General features: G+C 58.5%; 3 protein-coding genes across 3 annotated transcripts; all 3 read right to left on the bottom strand.

Annotated features, from left to right (window-relative positions):
- Window positions 1-368: 368 nt before the first annotated feature.
- LBRM_19_1550 (putative glycerol uptake protein) lies at window positions 369-1,841 on the bottom strand (the record flags this gene model as incomplete). The annotated part of the gene is made up of 1 exon (XM_001564199.1): window positions 369-1,841. One exon carries the CDS (start codon window positions 1,839-1,841, stop codon window positions 369-371), a length of 1,473 nt encoding a protein of 490 aa, XP_001564249.1.
- Window positions 1,842-5,121: 3,280 nt separating this feature from the next.
- Window positions 5,122-5,496, bottom strand: LBRM_19_1541 (conserved hypothetical protein; the record flags this gene model as incomplete). The annotated part of the gene is made up of 1 exon (XM_003722934.1): window positions 5,122-5,496. One exon carries the CDS (start codon window positions 5,494-5,496, stop codon window positions 5,122-5,124), a length of 375 nt encoding a protein of 124 aa, XP_003722982.1.
- Window positions 5,497-15,002: 9,506 nt separating this feature from the next.
- LBRM_19_1540 (conserved hypothetical protein) lies at window positions 15,003-17,861 on the bottom strand (the record flags this gene model as incomplete). The annotated part of the gene is made up of 1 exon (XM_001564198.1): window positions 15,003-17,861. The coding sequence occupies one exon, from the start codon at window positions 17,859-17,861 to the stop codon at window positions 15,003-15,005; it is 2,859 nt and encodes a 952-aa protein (XP_001564248.1).
- Between the last annotated feature and the right edge of the window lie 2,015 nt (window positions 17,862-19,876).

Raw genomic sequence — 19,876 nt, 5'->3', positions numbered from 1 at the left:
GAGAGAGGGAGAGGGAGAATGAGAGACGACGAGCCTGAAAAAGGCCCGCGATTCATTCGATTAGCAAAGAAAAGCACCCCGCATACCCCTCTCCCTGCGCAGATATATACACACACACATACACACACGTACCTCTTCGTCGGGGAGAGGTGGGGTGCGGGGGAGAAGAGAACGAAAGAGAGAGGACCACAACAGCATTTGTAAGACAATGAAAGTAATGGTCTTCGCAGAGAGACCCCGAAGTACGGGTTTCAGATACTCTCCGAAAATCACACGATATGCCGGGCGAATGCCTCGAGCACAGCCCCGAGGCTAAGGCGCAGGGCCCCTATGTTTCACTCGCACTGCTCCTCGTGACTGAGCCTCTACTATTTCAAGCAGTACAACCGCTTCAGAGACAATGTCTGCTGGTGAGTCATTTCACGATCGATCACTGCCAAGGAGGAAGCCGAATATATAAAGGCCACTGCACCGAGGGTAAACGTGGGTGTTACGCTCATAAGTGCCTTTGCTATGAGAAAATCGGCATCGGCATACGCCGACTGCGCACCCCCATTCGAGTCTGTCAGGCCATTTTGCATCGAGAAGCCCACCGAGTTGGCGACAGCCAGCCCAAACGCTGAGGACATGCCAGCCGCCACTCGAAGTTGGCGATAGAGAAACGATTGCACCCGCGGGCTAAAGCGACGCGCACACAACCTCGCCAGGCGCGCCAGCAGACGACGACGCACCGGGTCGGTAATGGGGCTCTCCCTTTCCAGCGTGGCATCATTCACGGCGCCCGTCGGTGCCACGGCGGCCATCTCACGGCGGAACGCCGCCACAGCCCACCCAAAGCACCCGCTCACCGCCACCTCCGCCATGAACATCACGGCAATGCACAGCGCCCACTTCACAAGATGCAACACCGGGTCGTGCCACAACGCGATGAACAGGAAGATGGGCAGCACCGACAGCGCGACGCGGCTGCTGCCGCCCATCGGGATGTACATGTACCGCACGACCCACAGGTTGAAGGAGGCGTGCCAATCCCGCCAGAATTCCCGCACCGTATAGGACGCGTTCGCGAAGCAGCGCCGCATGTCCTCCGGAACTTCGATGCCGCTGAGCATGGCGAAGAGGCGCGACGACTTCCAGATGAAGTTGAACTTCAGCCACAGGTAGGCCAGCGTATAATAGAAGTAGTGCGCCTGCTCCTGCAAGCTCATCTCCGTGATAAGGTAGGAGTGCTTCGCTAAGGCTGGCAAGTGCACAAAGTGTAGAAGCAGCACCGTCGTAGCATAGATGCGGAAGATGGCGAACGCATACGTGACCATCTTGCGCAGCGGCATCGACGTGCTCGGCACGCGCATGTACGACACGAACGCGTTGAAGGACGACATTGGCCCGCCAAGGTACAGTGGCGGGAACAGCGTGTAGGCGGCGTAGTTCACGAAGTTGTAGTCGGCGGGGTCGCGCGGGTACTCGGTGCGGTACTTGTAGCAGCGCGACGCCTCGGCGGGCAGCGCGGCCGCCAGCGCAGCGTTCTGCTCGCGCAGCTGCGCGCACTCGATGCAGGTGGCGTCGTGCTTCGCCGTGGCACGCTCGCGCGCGCGCGCGGCGGCGTGCGTGGCCTCCCACAGGTCGTAGTTGAAGGAGATGAGGCGCAGCGTCGACATCCGGAAGGATATGGCCCAGCGCATATTCGTGTCCCACAGAGGCTTCTGCTCATATCCGAGGAGATTCAGCGCCTCATCAGCACTCGTGGTGAAGAAGTACTGGAGCCAGTACGTCCCCTCGAACCCATTGGCGATCTCGATGATGTACAGGCCGGCGACGTGCGTGGCCCACATGGTGGCCATGAAGAGCCAGTAGGGGCACAGGCGCTGCAGTCGCGAGCAGCGCTAGCAAAGGGGTGCTACGTGTAGAAGAGAGTCGCCGGCGTTGTAGGTTGCCGTCGAAGCTGACGACACTGGAGGGAAAGCGGGCTACTAGGTGTTAAACGTGAGCGCTGTCACCGCGATATTTGTGGTTTGTGTCCGAGATGCAGAGCAGCTTCCTAGTTGCAAAATAATTGAATCACGAGGCTGAGGCGAAATGATGTATTGAAGAGGCGATCGCGGGAGAGAAACGTCGGTGGCGCCCACGTGTTTTCTTTTTTTTTTTTGCGCATTGCCAGCGCACGCTACGCGGGCGGTACATCATCGAGCAACCTCTGCTGGTGCGAGGCGTGCGACACCTGAGGTAGGTGAGAGCGGGCATCGCCTCCGGCGAAGGGGACATTTGCGACGTCAGACTGTGGGATTACTGAGTAGGCCTTGCAGAGCCGCTGGAGGCCCCAGCTGATCGGGCACCCACGAATGACGTGTTGAAACGGTGGTAGTTGAAATGACAGCTTTTCGGCGACGTTATGTAGGCGGTAGACACGGTGCTGATCAAAGGAGCCCGCGGCTCTCTCTGTGAAGTGTGGCACGAGAAGCGACCGAAGCTACTCGCTCCATCATCCGCACCAATAAGGCTCATGCTCGACACTCACGCGTATTGTGGGACTCTCTGGGGGTGAGGTGGGGTCATTCATACACACACACACACACACACTGGAGGAGCAGGTGAAGAATCTAACAGGGGAACAAACTGAGACAGTGAGGGCGAGCGAGCGCTAGCGAGCAGGGACGACTGCAGCATCTCCAGCTCGCAGCACCATCTAAGTGGATGAGGGAACCGAACGAAAAGATCAAGAAGCAACGATGATGAGTTCATCTTTCTCCCGTCAGTAACGCGACAATGTGCCTTGCTGAGGAATCGCGCAGGATCAGTGCGAGTCCGTAGTTAGCCTACGTCGTTTGCTGTCTGCTCGCAGCACTTGGCATGGAACACACACACACACCTTCGCAGGGAAAGAGGGAAGTGGGGAGGGCGAGTGTGGGGGAGTTATAGGGGGACAAGGGGTAGTAGTTTGCTGGGGCAGAGGGAGAGAGAGCCCATTTGACCGTTAATGTGTGTGCTGACCATCCAAAGCACAACCATGCGGGGCTAGAGCGGAGCCCGCATAATCAGCTTCACATGAGGAAGAGACACTGCGGCAGGGACGAAGAGAGGTGGGGATTGTGTTTAGGGCCTTATGGGTCCCCCCGCCGGCTGGGACTGAGACTTTCCTCCTTTACCCTCTCGTCCATCTACACCTCTGCGCCACCCACTTTAATGTCGGGTGAAGTGGTGAAGCTCCCGTTGCCCTCAAAAGGCCACCAACTTCAAAGGAGTGCGGCATAAAACAAAACGCCCACACCCACCATGTCCCCCCCCTTTCGCGTTGTTGTTGTTTCGATCCGTCACTTTGTCGTCAGAGCCCGTGCCTTGTTTCTCACCGGCCCTTTCATCTGGCGAGCCAGCGGAAGACGCGACACCTCATTCTCAGTGTGCCTCGAGTTGTCCCTCTCCCTTTCTTTTTTTTGATTTTCCTCAGCTGTGCGGGAGGAGGAGGTGTCACAGATGAGAAGGCGACGAGACAAGTTTCGAGCTTCGCTAGCGCCACCCATTACACTCCTCACACCCTACCTGTGGTCATCACTTTCTCCGCACCTCAGTCTCTGAGCCTGCACGGTACTTTCCCATTCCTTCATCAGTCAGTGTAGCTTCGTTTTCGCATAGGAGGTGGCCTTTGCTCACTTTCCTCAGGACTTTGTTCCACTCCACGCGTCGCCTGGCGGCACCCCGGTTCCACAGCTTTTAAAGGAAGCAAGCTTACCGATAAACCACTCTGCCCATAGGATCTGAAGCGGGTGGCGCTCTACACAGACTGCGCAACAAGGAGGCCCCCGCCAAGGGGTGTAGGTGCACACTCACAGGGGGGCGCAAGAGGGTGCCACGGCCTGTCTTGCGAGCAGGGTAGTCTCTGCGTGTGCTTTCTCCCACCAAAAGTGGTATTGGAGTTCGGTTCGACCAGAGTCCTGGCGATGTTACTCCTGGCGCCGCTAGGAGGAGGAGGTCTGGCCGTGGCTAAAGGTCTGCTTACAGCATAAATGAGGCGCGCGCGTAGCGAAGATGCAGAGGTATTTGCTTTCCCAGCTTGTGGAGGGCTGCTGAAAAGCTCAAGCGAGTAGCCGGAGCTGCCAGCAATGTGCATCGCACCTCTCTTTTTCTTTCATTCCTTCACTTTCTCTCGACCGAGTTGTGTGACAGTAGAGAGACACGGAGGAGTACGGTGGAGGGCGGAGAAGGCAGAGGGGAAGCTGAAAGGCAAGGGTGAGCTGATGCCGTGCACGTAACTCTTACCTCTAAAGATGGAGCCGTGCTGTGCTACGCGGGAAGGGGGGTAGCAACCCATGCATAATGGGGTCAGTGAAGAGTGGGTTCGGAGGGATGGGAGCTGTATTCTAGGGCTGCTTTATCCATTACGGCATGCATCGAGACCATCGTTCCACCTCTGCGACGCGCAGGTTTTCTTCCATTCCCACTTGCCCAGCACCTCCCCCTCTCCTCCACCCCCCCCCCCCTCCTCCTCCTCCTCCTCCTCTTCTTTCCGTGTGCGTGACCCAAACATAGAAGGGAGAAATCACCCACACACACGCATGTTCAGCATAAGCGGCAGGGAGGGGCGATGATGGTTAAGGAGGGCGGGGTGTGGCTTCAGCGAGATGGAGGGGCCAGACACCTGTGACGAGTGAGAAGCTGTAACACGGTGATGCATAATTGAAGGGGGTTGCCGGTACGCCGTGCATTCCTCGTCTCGGCCATCCTCCTGCGTACCATCGCCGCGACGTCTCTCACCCCTTATTCTCCGTCTCTTTTCTCCCCTTGTGCTTCGCCTCCTCGCAACCTCCCCGGGTCTTGCGCCGTGGCCGGTACGCTGACGACACAGAGATTTGAAGTCAAACAACACCACGCAAATCGTTTGTGTGATTAGCGGGCAGGCGAAGAGACCTCCAATGCGAGTCCCCCCCTCCTCCTCCTTAATAGTCAAAACTGAAGAGAGGCAGGGCCGATACCGGATACACACGCGCACAAAAGCCTCAACCGCGCTCCCTCATGCACAGACACGAAGAAGAGCCCAAGCACAGGTGCCTTCCTCTATATCAGCGAGGAGGAACGCGCTTCTCTGGGGCCGTGCGCTCTTTTGCCGCCGCTTATGCATGAGGGCACACATTAGAGTGTCACTTTTTTTTTTGTCTGCCAGGTCAGACACTTGGAATGCGGAGAGCTGGCTGCTAAGTGGTGTATTGGCAATATGGTGGTGCGAAGGGCCTGCGCGCACCACTCTGCGCACGCAGCCGCGACTTCGGCTGAGACAAGCTTTCCATCCGGGCTCACTAGACCCTCTTCTCCACCAAGCGACGCACTGCTGCGGCAGAGCGCGTTGAAGGCGAGCCCAGAGCAGAAGATGCTGCGCGTTCCGCCTGCCACGGCAAGAGGAGTAAAAGAGGGCAGCGTGCGCCGCGCCTGGGTCTCGTTCTGAATGTGCATCTTCGGCCACATATAACGCGGGAGCGGCGCGCTTGCAAAGACACGGCGGCCGAACATTGCGAGGGTGGGTGGAATCTGTGAAGATGTGCCAACGTCCAGCAGGAGAAAAAATTGCCTCTCCGGTGTTGTGATGGTGATGAATCAAAGTAATTCGGTAGAGGCCACTCCCCCAAAAGGTGAGCGCACCTGAGCGGGCAGAAGCACTGCCACGCGCCCGCTGTTCTTCACACAACAACAGCAGCAGCACGGCAGTGATGCAAACAGAGACGTACACCTGGCGATAAGGGCGTGGCCACAAACGTCCGAGAGGCGTCGAGACACAAGACACGGGCCTGCCACACACAAAAGAGAAAAGCGAAGGCAACAATTGAGGAGGCTCGGACAGACTCCGGTACACTAGTCGGAGGAGGTGGGGCGCTCTGCCTTTCTTCTCACGTTTGTATATGACTTCCACAGAGCCTGCGGTCACAGGGCAATGTCTGCAGTGTGTTGAACGAGGTAAAGGGAGAAGGGAGGGAGCGGGAGAGGAAAGGGTGAGTGAGAGGAGAACCACACGTCCGCACACGCGCCTGCCAACATACTCGGGCGTTGCCGAGAGGCACCATTAGGGTACGTGCCGGTAAAAGCATCTTGTTCAGAGCAGGAGCCGGTTACTTCCCTTCCTGTCAGCTCTTTCTCCCACCACCTCGATGCTTTGAGAGGGAAAGAGGGTGATGGCGGTGGTGGCGGCAAGCCTGCACGCGTTACGCATTGAGTTGCTTGTTCTTTCGCTTTTCGTCTGAAATGTGAATTCGAGCTGAGGCGGTGCTCACGGGGAGGGACCATCATGCGTAGGCCATGCTGAGGCGCGTTTGCCAGTTTCCTTGATTGGAAGTGGAAAAGGCGTTGAGGGACATGGAGGGGGGGGGGGGAGGAGGAGACTGAAGGGCGTGCCAAGTGGAGCAGAAACGCCACTCGCATACGTCTCGCGTCGCTTCACCGTTTTGTGTAGCACACATTGGGGGCCATTGAGCCCCCCTTTCGGTTGTGCGATGAATTTGTGGGCTACTATGAGACCATTGCGGCCTCGGGGATACACCGCCCCCCCCCCCCTATCGGTAGCCTCTCCGCTTCCCTTGTCCGCTAGATGACTTGTACGGGGGATGATGAAGAGGTGTTTTGCAACCTCGGAAGTCCGAGGTTGTCTTCCCGGGGGGGGGGGGGGGAGGGGCTCGGTTGTCGGTGCGGAGTCGTTAGTCTCAACGTTGCGGGAGAGGTCATCGGGGGTGGTGGTTGGCTTTACCTGCCACGTAGAGAAGAATCTCACCTGTGGGCTCTTCTTGTGGAAAAGGGGCATGCGTACACTGAGGCAGAGTGTCCAAGGCGTATCCTCGTCCGATCCCGCAGTAGCCGCTCTCTGTCGTTGCTGCGCCCACACAATGGCGCTGTGGGTGTGGGTCCTCACAGCCCCGCTCCTGACCCTCTTCCGGAGAGCGGTGGAAAAGCACCCTGAGGGTCTCCAATGCTGCCGCTGGTTCCGCGGGCATCGAATGCTTCGTCGTGAAGGGTTTCATTGGGCGATGGGGGTGCTGTCTTCGCCTTCAAGGTCATGCACCCACCTTTGGTGGCACCGACAGTCCCCCCCACCGGTGCGCCAGCGAGTCCAGGCACCCCCCAGACCTCAGCCGAAGCGTCCGTAAGGCGGACTGGGAGTCACATACGCCCCGACGTGGTAGCCAACGTCGCGTCTCAGAAGCGATCGGGCCATCACGCGGGGCTCTGAATGGGCGGCAGCCCTCCATCCTGCATGAGGCCTCGTACTTTAAGGGGTCCGGGTACGGAAGCCGTGAGTCCCGTGTTCTCTGCCCCGATCTATCGGGCGGTAGACACAACGATGCGCTCTCAACAGTGGTGAACGAACAACAAAGAAAGGGACTGGCAGGATTCATCGTCGTCGAATGCTGCGGCGAGCATCGCTGACGTCAGCGGACCTCGCCGCCTCGAGTTTGAAACTCGAATTTGCTCACCACCGTCCCACAAAAGACTCCCTCCACGAAGAGGGTTGCTCCTCTTGTACCGCCTGCAGCAGCTCTGTACCTGTTGCGCGCAGCACCGCTCCTGTCTGGGGATGCCAGCAGAGCTCGCCTGCCGAATATGGGTGAGGGTTGTTCGTACGGCTGAAAGAAGAACTTGCTCTTAGCCTTCCCTCGTGGCAATCACTAGGTTGCCGATAGAAGTGAAGGTGATCGTGTCAGTCAGAGTGTCCACGATGATGTTCATGACACCATGACCCACGACCACGCTCCATCGAGCACTTGTTGGCAGTGTCTTTAGGTGCAGATACCCCTCAAAGAGGTCAGCCGAAAAAGTAATCACGAACCGCTTCGGAGAGCGAAGGGGCATTGTAAAAGACCCCAAAGCGTACTTGGATCATGTACGCAACGCACCGTATCCCTCGTCTGCGCTCTAGCCTCACGGGGTTCGTCGATGGTGGGAGCTCTTCCTTGCGCATGATAGAGTTCAGGTTCGGCTCGGTGCCCATCCGCAGCCCTCCCTTCACCTTTGGCAGAAAAACCTCCATGACACCCTGTACGGCCGCTGGGAAACCTGTGCCCGTATGCGGTGGCGCACGGCCTCAAGCGTGCCCATTGCCAACGCGCGGCTCACGCGCCCCCGGCATAAGTGTTGCGAGCTTCATCGCTTGCAATGTGCCCACAAAACGGCCATAGCGCCGAGTCTACCTCATGGGCCACCGGCAACGGGTGAGCGGCGCCGAGGTCGACGGGTGTCGGTGTGCTGCCAATTAAACGGCCACTTCGTGGGTGGAGGCATTTGGACCGGCGGCTTGTCATGCAAGCGGCGAATTTCGGCTTAGAGCGCTGCTAAAGGTATCCCCAGTTTCCACGCCTGCGGCGCTTTCATGGCGCTGTGCTCAGCATGAGGAGGGGATTTCCCGCGTTGTCCAGCGCGGTTAGCACCTCTGCCGTGAGATGGCGGCCATAGCCCAATTGCCTCTGGAGGGTGCCCGGCAGCGTGGCCCCCCCTCCTGCGCACCGACGGGAGCGCCGCTTTAGGGTTTGACAAGCGCAGGGCTGCGCGTGCCGTGTCCTTGAATAGCCCCAGTCGTGCGAACAGAACTTTCCACAGGCCTCGCCTCTCCACAAACTGTCACAACACTGAGGGAATCCTCGCAGAGGAGATGGGATAGCAACGCGTATGGACCTCTGAGCCGCACACCCCTTGCCCCCTCGAACGGTCATGCTCACTCGCACCGTTGGCGCTGCCCGGCCCGGGGACGCGCTGAAGCTGATGTCCCTCGGCATCAGCTGCTCGGTATCACCCGCCCTTGCCGCCAACAACCACCCCATGTCTAGCTAAAGAGATGAGATGAGGCTCTCGGCGAGGTGTTCGCGCGTCTGCACTGGGACTCGTCGATTAGGGGGGAGGGTGAGACGGCGGGTTGAACAGCTGCTCTTCCTCGCATCGGTGAGTGGCGGATTGTGCTGCTCTCCATTGTGGATACGCCGACACATCGATTCTCTCGCGCACGTTTGTGCAGAGCTGAAGATTGAGGAGGGCCGTCTTGATGTTGGATCCCGCCTTCGCGCGCTTGGACCACTTGCAGCCTCTGGTCCTGTGCATTCTGCTCACCAACGTAACTGCTGCTGACGCGATGTTTAGTTCCAAAAAGCGCTGCTCGCATCGTTTTCAGCTTGCACAGCTAACGGATGTGCTGCTGCCGGATCGTGTGTGTGTGTGTGTCGGGAGGGTGACTGTTGTCCAAGCCAGTTGGGCCACGTGGGGAGGACAAGTCTAGTCAATCAACCAGTCCCGTGGGGACACCACCACATCCTCTTCCTGGGGACCAATTCAGTCAAAATACGGCGTGGCATCAGGGCTGCACGTGCCTCTCCTTCGGCTGCGAATGTGGATTGCCCTGACAGGAGGTTGTTGTATCCGCTATGGCATTCTCGCCTAGAGGCAGAGAAGGGAGGGGAGAGGATTACTATGTTAAGTTGCAGCTCTTCGCCCTGATAGTAAAGCCCCAGCACCACTGCCCCTGCCACTCGTGTTAAAAGCGCCAGTCCTTCGTTGTGATTCCCTGGCCGTCTCAGACGTGCCCTACGCTCTCGACGCCGAGCACAGGTGTACCTCTGCTATGTTGTCGCGGGTAGCCCTGCGTCGTCTGCAGTCAGGATAAGAGAGAGAGAGAGAAAAAAAAAGCGGCCCGCCAAAGGGCCCCGTCTCGGAGGTTGGTAAATGCGTATGGTTGCTGCACACCGATGGCCTGGCTTCTCTATCCAGCCCTGGACGATCGACTCGATTCACCACCGCTCATGTGGTGAACGCCTTGTCGACTCCGTCATCCAATGCCGCCAGAAAGGTTGCCTTTCACACGTAATAGAGGCTGCGACCTGCAAGAGCGTCTCCTCTGCTCACATGACCTTGCGGGGAAACTCGTCAATTCTTCTGCTATCGGTTTCGCTCCCGCCTTCCAAAGCTGGCGTCTTTGCGGCAGCTTCCTGTGGAAGGCGCCATTCGAGTAGTCCCCAGATTTGCCTCCAAAACTGGCTACGTGGCAGTAAAGGCTGGTGCACTTCCGCCAGGAAAACTCGCAGTCGTCTAGCGATCGACTCGGCACACCACACACACACACACGCGACTAGACTAGCTAGCGCAAAAAAAAAACCACGCGACAAGCCGAGCAGCAACAAAAGCCTCCCGTCACCACCGCCACGTTCCTGGCGGGCATCTCTGCAGAGCACCACTGTGAGATCTGTCCAATGCGCAGCGAGCGTTTGCGGCAGAGAGGCGCAACTCCAGAGCTCCCCCCCCTCCCTCCTGCTCACCCTCCTCAGCGACGCCAGGGATATCCAGTGGTGGCGTAGGAGCCGGGAGAAACCGATAGGTGTCCGCTGCTGTGCGCGGCGCTTGAGTTACAACACAGTCGAAACAGAGCGCGGCGGCAAGTAGGGCTGGCAGAGTAGAGTCCATCTTTGTTGACTTTACCTGTAGTGAAACTTCCCCCCCCCTTTCCACACAGTTTCTGTCGCAGCACATTCGGCGAGGGGGTTGCCTTCACCTTCACGGTAAATCGCGGTCGTGCATCCACCTCTTCGCTCACGAGGGATCGCAGTGTTCTTGATGCAAGGAGCGGTGCCTTCGTCTTGGAGGACTCACATCAGCAGCCTCGCCTCCGCTGCGGTTCCAGGGTGTTTGGCTGCCACGCCCACCATTGCCGACTCTGCCCACCCTGAGCGTTGTCTCGACCACGGCCTTGGCATCTCGGGCTCTTTGCGAAATCGGTCACCGATGGCACGAGCTCCATGATTCAAGCTTCGGTATTCGCCATATCCGCGGCATCAATCTGCTCACCGTTGGCGTTGCAGATTGCGACGACGTAGGGAGCCGCCATCAAAGCAGCTCCACTCTGCAGGGTAGCGGAAGAAACCCTGAAAGACGTCCTCGCTAGAAGCGACCTTTGAGTACGCCGCCCTGCGCTCTCGACACATCACGCAGCAGATGGTTGAGGTACGCCCCTTTCGTTGCAGGTGGACAGAGGAGCACTGGAAGCCTCTCGACGAGCCCACCAAAGGCCCCCTCTTAGTCTCCTGGAAAGACACAAACTCGAAAGTTTGCGAGTTCTGCCGAGTCGCCTTCTTTCTTCCCTGGGCTGCACCACGACCACCACAGCCCAGCGAGGTTGGCCGCGTCTCGCTCCTTGTCCTTCAGGTAAAGAAGGCAAAGATGCACGAGAGGAGTAACTAAGGGAAGGGGCTTTGCTCTTTACAAGCATGTTGCACCCTTTGCGCCTGTCGTCGCTGATCAGATCGCTCTGCTCACACCCCCAAATTGCCTGAGTACGCTCGTGCTGCAGCTTCTATGGATGCAGCGTACTCTTGGCCTGACAGGCGAGGTAAGAGACGGCGTCACCCACCTCATCGGTCCTTAGCCGAGGGGCATGCACGCTTTTTGATGTTAGTGTTGCATCACGCCCAGCGCTTGCTCGAGGGTGAGGGGGCCCATCTTCACTACTTGTTGCTGAAGGGAGCTGACGACCTCGTCGACCGGAGGGGAAAGGAACCAGAAACCCCAAGGTCGCTCACTTCTGGTGGAAACGAAAGGAAGGGCATAGATGAGCTGCCCAGAAGCAGGACGGTTGTAGAGGAGAGGCGTACCACTGAGGAGAAGGGGAATGCGCGCATGAGGAGGCGAGAATACGGCGGCGCACGCTCGGCGGGCTAACCATCTCTTGCTGCATCACCAGCGCCCACTAACCAAGCGCCCATGTAGGAAGTCATGTGCTCGTGGTACAGTTGCTTCGCAGCACGCAGATACTTGCACAGTCGCGCTTTGCCTGCATGAACCTCGATGAGGCTGGTACGTCGTCACTTCTTTTTTTTTCTTCAAAGCGGGAAGCGCATCCCCAGGCAAGGACACACACACCCACCTACACACACAGACACGCACAGTAGAAAGAGGATGATGAAGACGCCAAGAGAGAGAGAGAGAGGAAAGTGCAGCGCGCACGAGTTCCATATCAGCGGCCACAAGCAGAAAAGAAGCGTCTCGCTGTACAGACCGTCCGCTGACGTTGAGCACGAGCACCCATTAGAAGAGGCGAATCATTCGCAGGAACACGGGCAGGTGTGTATGGGCATGACGGATGCGGGAGGTGAAGAGGGAGAGGGAGAGGGTGGGAGAAAGGAGTCTGCTCACAGAGACAGAGCAGCAATGAAGGGAGCAAGACGCGGAAGTCATTGCGAAGAAGCCCGAAAAGCGAGAGAGAAAGAGAGGGAAGTGAGGGAGGGGGGGGGAGGGGGAGGCACAGAGCAAGATGAGAATGATGGGAAAACATACACTAACACAGGTTGTTACAGGATAGAAACCTCGCTGTTTCTATTTCCAAGCGAACAACGAGAAAAAAGAGGACTGTGTGGCGGTTCGCCGCGCTGCGAGCACACCGTGACTTGCCGCTACACGCTGTTCTGCAGCATACACCTGTTCAAGCACACCTCCCTGGGTCTCGCGGTGCATGCGCCCTTCGCCATCAGCTACCGTATTGACGCTCCCCCAGTATAACCGCCTCTGCACCCCACTGATCCGGTCACGAAGATCGGTAACAAGAGACACGAAAACACATCGTGTGTGTGTGTGGGGGGGGGGGGGGAAGGCTGCCCGGTAAGCCCTCTATGATCCACCCGATCCGATAAGCGTGTCGTACAACTCTACACCGATGCGAAGGAACTTGGGGCGCTTTGGCGCTCTCGCCATCAGCAGGGGAGAAAACCGATGACCATAATGATCGCCATGAGCGAGGTTGTGAGAGCGCTCGCTACAAGGAGTCAGTACCCACACAGCAAGCCACCTGTAAGCCACATGCAATGCGGGGGTACCGAAGCTGAATCTGCAGCTCTCCTGAGCGCCCTTCCCAGCGAAGGTGGTTGCAGTGTAGAGGAGTGGGGCGCAAATCCTGGCGCTCCTCGTAGAAGGCCCTGCACTGCATGCGTATGTTGACGCCAGTGGAGCCGTAGTGTGCACCCATGAGCTCCACAGAGGCAGCAGAGCTGTCGTTGTTGACTTTCACTGCAGCAAGCAGGCGAAATGGTCCGTTCGTGGATGGGAGGTGGTGGCAATACGCGCGCAAGAGGGCCACGAGGGGGGGGAGGGTGAAAGATGTGCGGTGCTCCTGGCAGGCGGCGACGCAGATGAGCGATTATGCGCACGACCGAGCCGAAAACAAACACAACTGCAGAGGAAGGGGGGGGGGGTGAAGGGCGGCGGGCGGTGTTTGTTTGCGTGCTTCTTTGGTGGGGTGTTCGGAGGCGGGGCGGTATCGTCGGTGGTGACCAGCTCCACGCAGCCACGGGTGAGATTCGCATCCTTCCACTCGCCTGCACTGCGGCTGAGGCGGCTGGCACTTGAGCTGCGAGTGTGCCTGTGAGGTTGATCACTCGAGGCACAGGGAAAGAGGCTGTGACTGGCGAATGCAGAACCTGAGGAGAGGGGACGGTACTGCTACACATGGCGAGCGGACGTCGGTATGACTGAGTGGTGTCACTGGCAAACGGGAAGGATTTGCGACCGGTGTGTAGTAATGGAATGATGGGCGGATGAAGAAAAGAGGAGAGAGGCACGATGAGCACACCGCCATACGTGCGATACGCTTCGCGAGTACCCACGGACACAGAGACCAGACAGTGACGCAAGCGAGCGTGCGCCTGGGCACGTGTGCTCGCGTGAATTTATCGCTTTTCTGATTCGCTCATAGACCCACTGCAGTTGCACGGACTGCAGCGGTGGTAGCCCATCACCCGAGAGAGCTGACTGGGCGTTTGTCTTTTCTTATGCCGAGGCGGTGCTCATTCTTTGCCAATTTGGTCGCCTTGAATGTGTCTTTCTGTCCCTCTGCGTGTTCGTGTGGCTACAACTTTCCAGCCGATGAAGCATCGCAAGGCACGCGCACAACAGCACGAGAAAAGAGTTGCTCAAGCCGATGCTGAGGAGAAGGAATGCGCCTGCTGTTTCGTTTTCTCCGATGCAGTGACCATTATGGGACATACAGGGAGGCGAGGGAGGCGAGGAAGAAGATGAAGAGGATCGCGGTTGGGATGCCTTTTTTGTTTGTTTTCCCTCATTGAAGGTGGGCCGAGGTTTCCCTCAGCGGTGGTGAACACAAAGACCATCCGCAGGCATGTCCGAAAAAGAGAGCGCGAGAGAGCGCGACTTTATGTTTCGCCTCCCCTCTTCCGGCCCCCATTCACCTACCCTGCCAGCTATTCATTTTCTACGCAGGAATGGTTACACATAAGCACAGAGAGAAACACACGCAGATCACGACTTGCTGCTGTGCGGGTGGTGGTGCGCGCGTTCAAGCGCTTCGTTCCTTATTGTTTCTGTTTTGCGTACCTGACTTCCTACCGCCGCAGAATCCATTTGAGGACTGCGCACGCACGCCCGCAGCTGGTGCCTCCTTCCCCAGCTCCATCTGCCCTTTGCTCGCCTGTGCGATGGCTCTGCGTCCACAGCGCGAAAGACAGAGTCGTGGCTGGTTGAGCCACTGCGCCCTGCGGGCGCATAAAATTGCACAGGACAACGGCACCGTAGGAGAACAAGTCGAAAGAGGGGTGGGAGGGGGAGACGAAAAGAGGCAGGTGTATGGCGAAGCGTACACGTGTGCGTGTGCCGGCATTAAGCTGCTGCTGACGTGGGTTTCTCTTTCGCCTCCTTCGCCAGCGTATTGATATGCCTGAGGGCCACGGACAGCTTCCCGAAAGGGAGAGAGGCAGAGGGATCGCCTGCAGCCGCACTTAATCATGTGCTCTCCCCCCCTCCCCCCACACACACACGTGTGTGTCTGTCTCGCTTTCTGCAGCAGCGTAATGCACTCCATTGACAGCACCTGCGACTCGGGGGAATAATGATGAATAGAGAAAATACAGGCAATCGAGCTGCACGACGGCAAGGGAACAAGTGCCCTCTGCCGACTCGCGTTGCTCATTGCCCACCGACCCTTCTCTTGCATTTCTGCATCCTTTGGCACCATGCGCGACGGTTTCATTGGGGGAGAGAGGAAGACACCTTTACAGAGGAGAGAGGAGGAGACTCTCGTAGGGGTCCACCTCCGTCGCAATCCATTCTACAAAGCGCGACGGCGCGGCAGACGGCGTGATGGTCCACTGCCTTTCTTCAGGTGGTGATGACGACCTTGCCTCTTCCCTGCTTAACAGGGGAGAAGCTACATATACTGCTGGGCGTAGTAAGTAAGGTGTCTGCTGAGAGGATGGGGATGTGGCTTGTGCAGAGGCGAATTCTACCGGCAAAACACCTGTGGCGGCTTCTCGTTCGTTGCTACCGCTGAGACCACTTCGCTGCACCTGCAACGAAGGTGCGCAGATACACTTGCCACGTCGTGCTGTGGAGTAGGCTACCTTGTGCACCCCGGACACCACGCACGATACAGGCGGAGAGGCCCCGAGCTCGCTCGCCTCGAGGACTGTCTCCGAAGATCCATCGGTGTCACCGTGGTGATGGTGCTGCCGCCATCGACGTTGTCGCTCCGCCTTCTCCTGCGCCCAGCAGAGAAAGAGCTGCAGTTCATCATTGGCCTGCTCACTGGGCAGCAGGCGCGACGCATACAGCATTGACACAGAGGCGTGGTGCTTACGCCACAGAGGGTGGTCACGGCATAGCAAGGGTTTCGCCGCGACGACTGGAGTAGTATGCGCCCCGCTCCCAGTCAACGCTGCGCGATGCTGAGTTTCGCTTTTGGCGGGCTCCACCGAAGGCCTTAAGGAGGGGTGGGAAGGGCTTGGTAAGACCAGGGCGCACTGACTTCCACTGGGCAGTGCTGTACCGTGCAAAGAAGTGCGTTCTCTTTGGGGAAGGGTGGATTCGGCTTGTGACGCGATCTCGTCGTCGACGCCTTCTCCCTCAACCACCGGGTTATTGTTGTCTTCGTCCTCACTGCAGCAGCTGCTGAGCTCAATCAGGGTCTCGTGAAGATGATTGACTTCAGTTAACGCGGTTAGGTTGTGGGCAGGATCACTGCTCGTCATCCTCGCCACCTCGCGCTGAGACGCGGAGGAGACACCCAATGAATCTGACGGCAACTGCCCATGTTCCTTCTCAGAAGAAGGTGCGGGCACGAGCGCGCCATCCGAGTTCGCCGCGCCACTACTCTCGCGACGACGTGCGTCAGCAAAGCCAAGCCGAACTTTGACGCCGCCGTCACCGTCCTCACTCTCGTCGGTGAAGAGGCGGCGGTACACAAAGCTGAGCGGCACCGCGTCCGCCTCTGCTATGGAGGAGCTCTGGAGCGATCCCGCGGCGCCATTAACAGTGCGTATATCCTTGCTCATGTATCGCCAGTGCGTTGACTCGGAGCGGGCTGCGGTCGTAGCCGCTCCTGGATGCACTCCGGCCTCTTGATGAAGGCAGTGGGGCGTCTGGATCGAAGGATGCTGGTAGCACTGCTGCTGTGGTGGAGGCAGCGGCGCGCTATGCGAGTGAGTCCCTTGCCTTTCTACGCGCATCTTCTCCACAGTTTCGCCACTCAGCCGTTCCACTACTTTTTCCTCCTGCGCACAGAAGCGGCAAAAGACGGTGGGAGCCACCGGGGCGACGTGCAAGGAGGGGTACTTCGCGACTGGTGATGCGTGCGTCCATGTGAACAGCGACGGCAGCGCCGCTGCCGGTGTGATGGTTGAGTCCGTGTCACCGTCTCGGTCTCGCCTCCCGCTCGTTAAGCCGTGTGTTGTTGCCTCAGCGCTGTGCAAACGGCTGTGGGTGCGAGCGGTCGGAGAGGGGGTTCGCTTTCTTCGCGTGTATGCGGAGGAGCACAGCGGGCTCGAATCAGGAAGGGTATCGCTCCGGTCCGAGCTGAGCACACTGCGCCTATCGTCCGTCGGCGTGTGTGGTAGAGCACTGGATGTGTGGTTCCGTGCTGCGGCACAAGGCGGCTCTGTGCTCTCGCGGGCAGGGCCGTCAGTGAGGCGGATTGCAGCTACAGCCCCTCCAGCCTCGTCATCCCCTGCCATAGAGCTGTTTCCGTCGCTGAAGTGGCATTCCCATGCCGAGTCGTCACTGTCGTAGGCGTCGGTGTTGCCTTCCATGACGCACCGCCGCCACTGCTCATAGCACTGAGCAGCCTTCACGACGAGGTCATCCGGCGTATAGGCGTACGCGGAATCTACTGATGCTGCTCCTGCGGCGAGCGAGAATGCGTGCTGAGCTGAGGTGTTATCTGATGCGGAGTAGTGTCGGTGAGGCGAATCCACAAGGTCTTTGTCGCCTGATGGGGCAGGTAAGTCTCTCTGATCGCCGAAGATGTTCTCCGAAGTATGAGTACCTCCTCTCACTGTGACGCGCACCCGTTGCCCATGTATCGAGTCTGTCACCTGGACCGTACCAGCCTCATCATCGCTAAGGCGGGTCGCAATGCCGAGTACTGATGGCGAAGGGACCCAGGGCCCAGCGCACACCGCGGGTGGCGAGGACTTTCGCGCACTTGAAGATTTGCAGGTCAACTTCTCGGCTGGAGCAGAGACTTCCTTGCACCTCCGCATCGACTTCTCGATGCACTCCTCTCCCTCTCCCTCTCCTACATGCTTAGACATGATCGTCACGTGTAGTGGCTGCTGCTGCTGCTGCTCATACGGTGGAGGTGATTGCCTCACCTTGTGAGGGTTAGGCGTGAGGGCGAGGTTGAGACGGTACGCACTGGCTGCTGCCAGAGGGCTTGGCGGCGCGTGTCCCGATGGGGGTGGGGTTGGTGTGGGGCTTTTTGCGGCAGGCACAGGCTCATGTGAGTCATCTGCATGAATAGTCTGCCCTGCGTGCTCGGCGGTTGCCATCAGCTCTTGCCAGTACTCCGCGTACCTGACGCCCGCACTGACGGGACCGCGGGCGAAGTGGCCACCTCCTGCCCTTGCTGCGTCCATTGCATGTCCAAAGCACAAGCACAAAACGCACGGGGGCGCGCAGCTGACTTGAAGACTACTGGACGGATGTGGAAGAAGATGAAAAAAGGCGCCCCACTTCGTGAAAGCTGAACGCGCTGAGTCCCTTTTGTTTTCCTCGCTTGGTGAGCCTGTGAGCGAAACGAGCGTCTATGTATCTAATCGGTGTGGTAGCGGTGCGAGGAACAAGAGGAGATGAGCGTTGGTGTGCGTCTAGAGTCTCTCGGAACTGCGTGTGAGCAGGCGACCTTCTGTGGTGCGTTGGCTCCTCGGAGGTGTGGGTGGGGAAGAGGGAAGTACAATACGCGAGAGAGAGAGGCTCTGTCGCGGTGGTGGTGGGTGGTGGCCGACACACCTGGAGCCCAGTGCTTGGAGTGGTCTATGTGCGAGTAGTTGAATGCGTGCGTGTGTGCTCTATATAGCAGAATTGCTCAGCGGCTCTGTGGACCCTGCTGCACGACGAAGACGATGCGTAGACGAAAAAATAGATTAGCGCCGGAGAAACGACTAACGAGGCGGACGGCGACATGATCGAGGAGGGAGGCAAGTGGAGAAGAGAGGACAAAGTCCAAGGACGCGCGTGTCTGTTGAGGAGAGTACAGCTGAACAGCTGTGGCCATCTCGGGACATGCTACACTGATAATCAGGACCACATGCAGAGAGCAGTGCTGCCAGGGCAAGTGTGTACGGGGAGCCAATGGCATTCCCGTCTCTCTCTCTCGCCACGTGCGCAGAGGCGCCTCACCGACGAAACAGTTCCTGCAAGAGCGGTACAGCAGGTGCTTGTGTGTGTGTGTGTGTGTGTGTGCAGATAAGTTTACGAGCCCACACACCGAAGAAACCACCTCAAAACACCCCTCTCCTCCATCGAAAGGCAGAGAAGAGAGCCTCCGGCAGGGCACACACAGGGAGCGGGTGATGCTCCTGAGTAGTATTCCCGCCCTCCCATCCACTCTTCGTGGGAGGCGTACAAACAAGCAAATACTCCCACGGAGTAACAGAAAAAAAAAGAGGAAGAGAGAGTCCAAAGAGGCACCGCTGTCTTCGTGGTCATCTCGTAGTTATCACCGAGAGAGGCAGCAGGGAGCCGACAAGCAAGTACGGTTGGGGAGGGGGGGGGAGGAAAGGGAAACGCTGACGGCAGAGTGAGGGCGTTCGAACAGTGTGTACCATTCAGTCGATACAAGCGAGAAGGCACAGACCCCCCTCCTTCCTCCCCCTCCCCCCCGCCACACAAGCACAGCCCTGTAGGATGATCAACATGGAGTGTGCATGTCTAAAAACTTTGGTTGGGTTGCGTTGCGTGGCATTGATGGAAGAGAGAGAGGGGAGGAGGGGAGGAACATCAGTGCATGGTATCTCAGAGCTCCGTACCCCCCTTCCTCTCTGCCCATGCCGAGTCACGACTGGTGGTGACAGGGTCAAGGGGCTCCGGCCTAGGGAGGCCAGAGGGGTGCATCGCTACGGGCCTCGGCGGCCAGATCGTGGACAGCATGGTGTCGGAGCGGCCTGCAGCACTGCACACACGTGCGCTATCCGTGTGATGGGCAGCGTGCCCGCGTGACTCGAGCGTATGCCACCCGGCAGGACGGGTGCGGCTGCGAGGCGGGGGTGGGTAGTGTTGTATGCCGAGGCTGTGCTCGGATGACTGCGTAGGCGCATTGCTGTGACTCGCGTCCACGACTGCTTTGCACCACGCGATGGGGCCTGTGGCGGGGCCGGGGGGGGGGGTGGGCGAGTAGAGAGGAGAGGCGCTCGTCCTCATGCTCTATGGCAGCGAATGGACACACTCAGAAGACAAAAGACAAGGACAGCCGTCGCTTGAACCGGTGTCGTGTCCGTTTCCCCTCCCTCCCCCATCGCAGGGCCCTTTGAGATTATTTGGCAGGCGCTTTTCACAATACGCGACAACAAACAACCAGAGAGACACACTTAGGTACACACAAGGCAGCCGCAGGAATGGGGATGGGCGTGATGAACAAAGGATGGGACAGCGG

The sequence above is a fragment of the Leishmania braziliensis genome, chromosome 19, assembly GCF_000002845.2.
Source record: "Leishmania braziliensis MHOM/BR/75/M2904 complete genome, chromosome 19".
Lineage (NCBI taxonomy): Eukaryota > Euglenozoa > Kinetoplastea > Trypanosomatida > Trypanosomatidae > Leishmania > Leishmania braziliensis.
This window is presented reverse-complemented; position numbering and strand designations above follow the sequence as displayed.